The sequence below is a fragment of the Brienomyrus brachyistius genome, chromosome 18, assembly GCF_023856365.1.
Source record: "Brienomyrus brachyistius isolate T26 chromosome 18, BBRACH_0.4, whole genome shotgun sequence".
Lineage (NCBI taxonomy): Eukaryota > Metazoa > Chordata > Actinopteri > Osteoglossiformes > Mormyridae > Brienomyrus > Brienomyrus brachyistius.
Genome location: NC_064550.1, coordinates 18713008 through 18722552, shown reverse-complemented (window position 1 = coordinate 18722552; position 9545 = coordinate 18713008). Strand labels below are relative to the sequence as shown.

Below are 9545 nucleotides of genomic sequence, written 5' to 3'. Positions count from 1 at the left end.
CATGCACAAAAAAGTGCGGCAGAAAACTGTCCTTTCTGACTCCTGCCATAATGGACCTGAGAATGTGGGATCCAGCAGGCCGTCCGTAAAGGGGAAGCCATGGCTTTCTGCACCGATAAAAGCTGCCTTTCTCATGCCTTTGCTGAAATGCTCAGTGGGGGCACTTGCCATTTTTGGGCCCCCACTTCAGACTAGCTGTCGCTCCCTCTACTTTACACTGTCACCAAGAGAGCTAATCGACAGAATATACCTGATTCAGGCTACCAGCATGATCGAAATAGACTCGATTTTTATAGGTTGGACTGATCAGGAAGCCCAACAACAAACACACACATACACCAACACATACAGACACATACCCGGCCCTGACGTGACATACTCATCATCAAGAATAAGGTCCTATACACCAAAGACTATAAAACTGAGTGCTAAAATTATCGTTCCACAAAACATTAACTACGGGTCCATGTAAAGTGGGTCTGTTTTCTGCCAAAATGTGCATTTTCGATCCACAAACGGATGTACTGCTGTTCACGTGCCAGGGTGGGTAGAGTGACTTCAACATCAGGCCAATGAATGTGACCTTTAACCCCCAACTTGCTCCGGAGCAGGATGACTCTGCTTTGGATAAAAGCGTTTGCTACATAAGTAAAATGTTGAAAAAAAAATCCACCCTTCCTGTGAAGTCCCTGATGTGACCTCCGTCGGCATGTTAACACCTGAAAATGGTTCCAGTCCATCCATCCATCCATCCATCCATCATCTCCCGCTTAATCCCCAGTCGTTTCACATATTCACCCAAGTACCTGTCACTTAATTGATATTCCCCAAGAATTACCTTATTTTAAATGCCACTAACTGAGTTCAATCTGGCAGGGATCTTGACATCACAGTACGTGGCAATCTGTCGACTTGTGTCCGTATTTGGGACGGGGACCATCAGACGTATTCAATATGGGCGTATCTCAATAGTTACAGGGGAGAGGTAAGGTAATAAGTACAGTACTGTAACATACACACAGTACTCTATAGCAAATAATAACGTAAATATAATATCACAACACTTAACAATGAAAAGAGATCGCATTTATATCTCATGGAAAAATAAGGCACAAATTGCAGTAGCAAACAATCAGAGCTGAAAATGAAGATGACCCCTACAGCCGTGGTGAAATATCTTCTTGTACAGTTTCTTTGTATGTAACGAAATAGCACAGTACAGGTGCTGTACTTATCTGCTTATTGTAGCCGTCCATCACATACACATTACTGTAAACACACTGTATTACAGTTAGATATGAGAGTGGGTCATTATACGGCCGGCAGCGCTGCCCATTCAACTGCACCTGTTACACTAAGCGATACATACACCTGCTAACTTCCTACTACGTCCATTTTGAAGAATCTCCCCATCAGAGTTTTATTATTTACTGTGGACCTCAGAGGTAAAGGACAAGTTGTCAGACACCTGTACATATGGAACACTGCGTAAGGCACTAATAAATGACCCCAAAACTTTTGTAGCGTTAAAGGAACATCTACTACAACTCCAAGAACCGGCCTTTGGTCCCATAAATGTGTCCCGATGTAACATATCCCAGAATTCAACATGGACACGGTGTTCTCTGTGAGCCAAAAAAGACACAGACCTGATCACTATGCACTGTGATGGGTAAGAAAATAAAAGACATATGTAGCACCTAGCTAGGTATCAAATACCTGGGCCACAGACTGGAAACTGTTCCTTTGGGTCGAGGCAGATGCAGTGTGGTTCACAGCCCCACACTGACTTTATTTGTCAATTTATCAATATTTGTTATTTGTCAATAATGTCCACAGTAAGCTCATTGTTCTCACTTGGCAAATTAGTTCTCCTAAACTCCCCCTGCGAAAAACAAGTGTGTAAAGCATGTTTTAACAGCTTACATATAAAATTCTGGTGTGCTCTATAACTGGTTGACTGAGCAATTCCTCAAAGCCAGTAGCGAGTGATTGATAATCTTTTACTGCTGTTATGCAGGACAAAAAAACAAGGAAAAATATTTTCTTTCTTTCTTTTCTTTCTTTCTTTCTTTCTTTCTTTCTATCACACCTGGCTCGTACGATCCTCGTGTGTGCCATGCCCCCTGATTATCCACGTGTGCTTCCCTGATCATGCCCAGCTGTTTCTTGTTATTTTCGACTTGTCTTTTGTATTTAGTCTGCGTCAGAGTCCGTCTTCCCCAGACTTGTCATTGATGTTAGCTGAAGTTAGTGATGTCCTGTTCTTCCCGTAATCGTCTCCCCGCTAATAAACCCCCAGTTTTCCCCGTATTCTGCCTGCCTGCCTCGTCCTTCCCTGCCTCCTACCCGCCAGCCTGCCCGTCCTGACCCGCGTTCCCTGACAGAATGACGGACCCTTTCTTCCTACCTTCTCTCCCCTTCCCTCGCTTTCTCCTGTTTTCCCTCCCTTTCTCTTGCTTTTCCTTACCTTCCCTCTCTTTCTCCTGTTTTCCCTCACCTTCTCTCGCCTTCTCTCGCTTTCTCCTGTTTTCCCTCCCTTTCTCTTGCTTTTCCTCCTCCTTCTCTCGCTTTCTCCTGTTTTCCCTCCCTTTCTCTTGCTTTTCCTTACCTTCCCTCTCTTTCTCCTGTTTTCCCTCACCTTCTCTCCCCTTCCCTCGCTTTCTCCTGTTTTCCCTCACCTTCTCTCGCCTTCTCTCGCTTTATCCTGTTTTCCCTCCCTTTCTCTTGCTTTTCCTCACCTTCTCTCACTTTCTCTTGTTTTCCCTCCCTTTCTCTTGCTTTTCCTTACCTTCCCTCGCTTTCTCCTGTTTTCCCTCACCTTCTCTCGCCTTCTCTCGCTTTATCCTGTTTTCCCTCCCTTTCTCTTGCTTTTCCTCACCTTCTCTCACTTTCTCTTGTTTTCCCTCCCTTTCTCTTGCTTTTCCTTACCTTCCCTCGCTTTCTCCTGTTTTCCCTCACCTTCTCTCGCCTTCTCTCGCTTTCTCCTGTTTACCCTCTTTCTCTTGCTTTCCCTCGCTTTCTCCTGTTTTCCCTCCCTTTCTCTTGCTTTTCCTCCTCCTTCTCTCGCTTTCCCCTGCTTTCCCTCGCTTTCTCTTGCCTTCCCTCGCTTTCTCTTGCCTTCTCTCGCTTTCCCCTGCTCCTCAGGCTGTCACTGTCTTCATTCCAGTCCACCCTTCATCTCTCCTTTTCCTCTGCATTCCATATTCACTTCGCATTCTGAGCGTGAGGCAATGAGGGTCACAATACAACCCCCCCCCCCCCCCAACGCCCCCCCATGCACAGAAACCTGGGTAGTTTTGTAGCTGTGGCAATTTGCATGTCAGTGCTAAAGGGAGAAGCCCTTGGAGAATCAACGTAAATCCTCAGGCACAGCCAGCAGACGCGGGTGAACAGTCAAACCGATTCACAGCCGTCCTGCTCTGAGGGCACTTTCAGCTCCTCGTTATTACTTTTTTCCCGAAGCGCACACAGGCTGCAGATCTGAGCTCAAGCTCGAGAGGTTCCTTGCCGGCGTCTTCCTCCGAATGGCAGTCATCCGGAGATGATGTTACTGCTATGAGTTCAGTATACAGCTTAGGTGCACAAAAGGAGAATGAGTAAAAGGAGGAATGGAACAAAAACCAACCATGTGCGAGAGAAGGAGGTCAGGAGGAATGTAAACAAGCAAGTAGGCCAGGTCTCGGCCACCAGCCTCTCAGCAGGAGAGAGCAGCAAGGTCTTCCAGACACCTGAGCTGGAGATGCATCTCTTTAAGGGAGCTGGAGACCCCCACGGGCGGCTGATTTTCCAGCACCAGCAGCTGTGGTTCAACGCCCTCCACTATACAATGACATGCACCCCACCCCCATCATCACTGGGCTGTTCAGCAGATTTTAACTTTGTGTTCTGTGCACCCCCCCCCCCCCCCCCCCCCCACATCTTGCTTGTGCCTTGGCCACATAAAGGCCCAAGCCTCAAGCAGAACATGAGAACCGCCTCATCTCCTGACCCTGATTTGCATGTCAATCGCACGGAGAAGGTGGAACAGAACATAAATTCCACCACTTATTGCCTGTTTATGTACATGTTGCGTTTCAAACAACTTTCATGCACCTATTAAAAACAGAGCCAGAAACCAACACCTACGACGTCAATCATGAAGATATGAAAGTTATACTTGGGAGGAGGAGGTGATCAGCACAGGTAGGAACATGCACACCCAAGTCCTCCTACCCTTAGGTAAGAAAAAGAAGAATAAGCAGGTATTGTTTCTCTGTGAGATCTCTGTGCATGTTTGCTCAGGGATTCAGTATTTCCTTTAAGCCTCCTGTTGCAAAAGGCATGTTTGAGGCGTTTTTTTTCTGCGTTCATCCTCAGGTGCATGCTGCTCATCAATGTTCTTATATGTACCAAACCGTTCATTAATGTTCTCATATGTACCAAACTGTTCATTAATGATCTGGTGTCTACCGTATTATTTATTAATGTTCTGGTACATACCAACCTTTTCATTAATGTTCTGCTATATACCATATTTTTCATTCATTTTCTGATACGTACCATGTTGTTCATTAATGCACTACTATATAGCATGTTATTCATTAATGTTCTGGTATGTACCATGTTGCCCATTAATGTTCTTAATGTTCTGGCTCATACTATGCTGTTCATTAATGTTCTGATATGTTCCATATTGTTCATTAATGTTCTGATATGTACCATATTGTTCATTAATGTTCTGGTACGTTCCATATTGTTCATTAATGTTCTGATACGTTCCATATTGTTCATTAATGTTTTGGAACATTCCATATTGTTCATTAATGTTCTGATACGTTCCATATTGTTCATTAATGTTTTGGAACATTCCATATTGTTCATTAATGTTCTGATACGTACCATATTGTTCATTAATGTTCTGGTACGTTCCATATTGTTCATTAATGTTTTGGAACATTCCATATTGTTCATTAATGTTCTGATACGTTCCATATTGTTCATTAATGTTCTGATACATTCCATATTGTTCATTAATGTTTTGGAACATTCCATATTGTTCATTAATGTTCTGATACGTTCCATATTGTTCATTAATGTTTTGGAACATTCCATATTGTTCATTAATGTTCTGATACATTCCATATTGTTCATTAATGTTCCGATACATTCCATATTGTTCATTAATGTTTTGGAACATTCCATATTGTTCATTAATGTTCCGATACATTCCATATTGTTTATTAATGTTCTGATACGTTCCATATTGTTCATTAATGTTCTGATACGTTCCATATTGTTCATTAATGTTCTGGTACATTCCATATTGTTCATTAATGTTCTGGTACGTACCACGATGCACGTACCACCGTGCCTGGAAGCAGCTTGATCGCTGAATCTCCCCCCCCTGTTTGGAAGGTGTGATTGACCTCCCTATTCTACCCACTCCTTTGGCTTCCTGTGGAAGCAGCCGGACAGCCTCAAATGACCCCGCTGTCTCATCCCAACACTTCCTGCCATTATCAGCAACACTCTGGGGAGGGGAGGCGGCTGTGGGGGTAATTTTACACTGATGTTAACACAAACATCTGTTGGACGGCAGTTTATGAACCCTGTGTACACTTGTGGCAGGCAGGCTTGCTCTTTAGATGGCATAGAACCTTCTCCTGACGCTGTCCGTCCGAGACGCCCATGCAGGCCAGTCGCATGAATCCATTGCCTTTCTGACAGATGCATACAATTCCCTTTCACGAGTGAAAAGTCAAAGAAATAAATCACAGTACATTACAACAGCCCAGCAACTTCTTGGAATTCTAACAGACACCAACTAAGACGCGAGTCAGAGGCCCATTAAAAAGGACATGAGAGCGGGGGATGAGTCATGGGATCTGGATAAAGGGAAATGACCAGGACTTTGAAAGGGACAGTGACTCACAATCGCACAGAGACCCAGACTGTGAATAGTTTCGGCAGTGAGCCTTGGCATTCTATAGGACCCCAAGTTCAAAAGTTGACTGAAATGCTTCATGGGACTTGTGTGACTTTTGGGGGGGGGGGGGGGACTTTAAACTGTTTCTCAGAGACGAGGTCCGTTTGACACATATTCCTTTGACATAATTGAAAATGGCAAGAGGTCCTTTGTTAATTAAAGGCTCAGCTCTAACGAACCTGCAAGTTTTTTTTTTTTGTAAACAAAGGTGACAGTGACACGGACGATCATCCCACACAGGGACACAAAGCAATTAACATGCCCAAACACACCAAGGGCCACACTCCCGGTCCGAGCACTGCGCCAGCCCTTAAAAATATTGACGATTACCCATTTCACTGCAACAGTCCAGATAAACTGTTATCCATCTTGTGATTTACACCCATTGAAAGAAGCAAAAATGTACATTTCCAAGGCTTTACTACCACATAATCGTCCACTAAAAATAAGACCAAAAAAAAAAACAGTTTGTGAGATGAAACTATAACGGCTAATTGCATTTCAGATGAAAACACTTCTTTATAGAGCGCAGGAAAAAAATGGCTCTCTGCAGTTTCTTAAATTATTATGTCAAACCGATGCCCCAGGCAGTTATTACTTCGCTAAACTAGAAATGGTGTCAGTTATAAACTTGGGAGTCAGTAAGTGCTTTAGACAAAAGGAAAGGGATCTAAAAAGGAGGGGAAGGTTTTGATTTTAAAGTCGCCTCGAAGGTGTCTGAGGGGGACATTGACAGCGGCGCTGAAAGCATCCGCTGCCAGGTGCCACTGTGACGCTGGTAAATGAGGTGTGGGTAGGAAAATGGAGCCGAGCTATGAGGAGAGGACGGGTGAGAGGTGTAGCTTTAGATTAGGAGGTCCCCCCCCCCCATCCGCCTTGAGACACCACCTCTGCTATCAAGGTGTTTATCGCCCAACCACTCGGGCCAAATCGAACCCATTCATCAGAGCCTATCTACGGAGGGCCGACCGTGGGGGAGATGGGAGAGGTGTGTCACTGACCTGAGCTCTCACACCATTAACTACCAGGCTGGTTCCCATGATCGCATGTTGCAGACACTGGTTTGGCTGGCTGGAGGAAAAGAGATTGAAGCGAAAAAGATAGGGATGGGGGGAAGGAGAACAGATGGAATGGGGGAGGGGGGGCGGGGGGAGAGGGCAGGACACTGTTACAATCCAGGCATCTGTACTTCTGTAAATGCAGTAAAACAACAATGGGAATTACACAACTGCGACAAAGAATTACTACACACAAGTACCTGGGCAGAGTGCCACATAGCACCTACTAAGGCACAGAGCACACACTCCATCTGCAGTGTTTACCGAAGTGGTTAAGGACAGGGGCTGTAAGACCTGACAGCTAAAGTCCTCAGAGGGACCTTCATGTAATGCCCTTGAATCAAGAACTTAACATAAACTGCTTCATTAAACTGCCCAACCATATAAGTGCGCAAAACTTTTTAATATGCCTGAATAAAAGTGTCAACTAAGCGACCGTCCACTTCCCGCGAAGAATATGAGAATCCGGAACCCTTGCCCTGACCCTGCAAACCATTAACGAAGGCCATGCTGGATTCCTGCCTTCATGAATATTCATGAGCATGAACGGCCCCCAGAGGCAGTTTTGTGCATATTGATGGCACCGAAATGTAAGGAAACTCACTACATTTACTTATTACGCAGAGGCGCTTTCGTGCAGGTCAGTGAACCATATAAGTGCATTAAGCTTCAGACAAAAACATCAACACAAGCACACTACTACCTACGTCAGAGATTTAAACATTATTGTGCGGCACCGAATGCAATAACATGTCATAAAACATTCAGAGACACAACAGATCGCGAGACGGACTAGACATACAAATAACGTCACAGCCACTATTTATACACGGTCTAATGACTCAAGTGGGAGCGGAAGCTATTGGTGTGATCTATGGCGTGAATTACTGAACCAGCCGCAGAGGGCTGTACGAGCGCGTCCAGGCATCCGCTAACCACAGAGTGGTGTTTTTATTATCGAAGGCCCGCTGAGTCCATTACGGAGCATAATGTCGAACAAAAAAACCGCCATAATGTGCTGCTGTTCTGATCCAAATCTATGCGATGGTACAACGGAGGCAGCTACTTTTCACAAAGGTGGTCCGGTAGTCGGTGATGGCAAACATACCTCTTCAAGTCAAGCAAGTCCTCTTCAGACTGGCTCTATACAGCATCTGTATGTGCTGTTGATCTTTTGCCTTTTCTCTCCTTCCCTCTCCTTTACACATGCAGCAGTTGTGTTTCCTACTCTACTCATATCGCTCGTGACTTACACTTCTCACTTACTCCTCTTTTTTTTGTTCTTTTTTTCTATTTCTTTTTCTTACCCCCCCCCCCTCAATCTGTCCCTCCTCTCCGGCCAGCTCAGCCACTGTAATATTCTACATGTGCTAAAAATGAAATAAATAAATAAAAAGAAAAAGAAACCGACCAACATGAGGGGCCCATACAGAGTTTATTGAGCCCCTCGTGGTAAAGCAAACATGTTTGGTACAGCAGGGCATTCAGACCATGATTCTGCCGGACAAGACAAAAGTAAAACAAAAAAAGATTGGCTCTATACGAATTAAAAAGTAACAGAGGTACATAAAAAAATTTTGAGAGCTATCGTCCTGATTTCCAAGCTTATACTAATCTCCTAACAATCGATTTTCTTTTTGCCTCTTTTGAGAGCAACAGTAAAGTCAATCATAGGACCCAGTTATTGCTCCTGGTTACCCAGATATGCTGACTGTGTAGCAGAGTGTTTAGTAAACAGAACAAACGGAGGTCGAAGATCACGTAACACCATGAAAGCTCTGGCTCAGCGCTATACATTTTTCATATAGCATTCTTCCTAGCATGGCTGCCTCTGAATGCTAATTGAGTTGCCACACACTCTTGAAGTTAATCATTTACGTCGAATATATAGAAGGAAAAGGCATAAAAATGCCCTTAAAGTTGATTTAAAGTGGGTTACACCTATTGTAACTACAACCCGAATTTTAGTTCGGCAGGTCATAACGACTGAGGAGCAAATTTCCAGAATTCACTCCTATTCAGAATACTTAGACAAGATTAAGTTAGTAAATAAGCCCACTTAGTGAGTTTCTGAAAGTCAACTAAATGTTCTTGGTTGGATTACATGAGGACGGAGTGAGTTTTGGTTCCCAGTACCGTAACATATGATGAGGAAGCCTGGCTTTAGGTCTCATCTCAAAAACAACAAAAAATGGACCGGCTGAGTTCCACTCTAAGGAAGATCTCTAGCAGGAGCACACATACTGACAAAACCCACCTGAGAACCCAATAAGTCCATATTTTCTGGTTTATGTCAAGCTAGAAGCCTAGGAGGGTGGGGGTAGTGCGACTGCCTGGGGTCACCGGGTCCAAACAACGCAAGGAAGAAGTAGGAGGGAACACGAGGGAGAAGGAGAGTCAGCCTCCACCACGCCCCGGCGCACACACCAAACACCAACACCCCCACGCAGCTAAACTGAGCTGTGAGCGCAGCCGGCATCTGTCTGCCAGTTGGGTGGGAGGCATCATTTCTCCACATA

At 44.5% G+C, this 9545-nt stretch overlaps 1 protein-coding gene across 1 annotated transcript; it reads right to left on the bottom strand.

Moving 5' to 3' along the window:
* Positions 1–844: 844 nt before the first annotated feature.
* Positions 845–8132, bottom strand: LOC125713249 (cilia- and flagella-associated protein 251-like). The gene is made up of 3 exons (XM_048984231.1): positions 8093–8132; positions 2752–2926; positions 845–2667 (listed from the first exon to the last, which is right to left on the bottom strand). Exons 1-3 carry the CDS (start codon positions 8130–8132, stop codon positions 2346–2348), a joined length of 537 nt encoding a protein of 178 aa, XP_048840188.1. The 3' UTR covers positions 845–2345.
* Positions 8133–9545: the final 1413 nt, after the last annotated feature.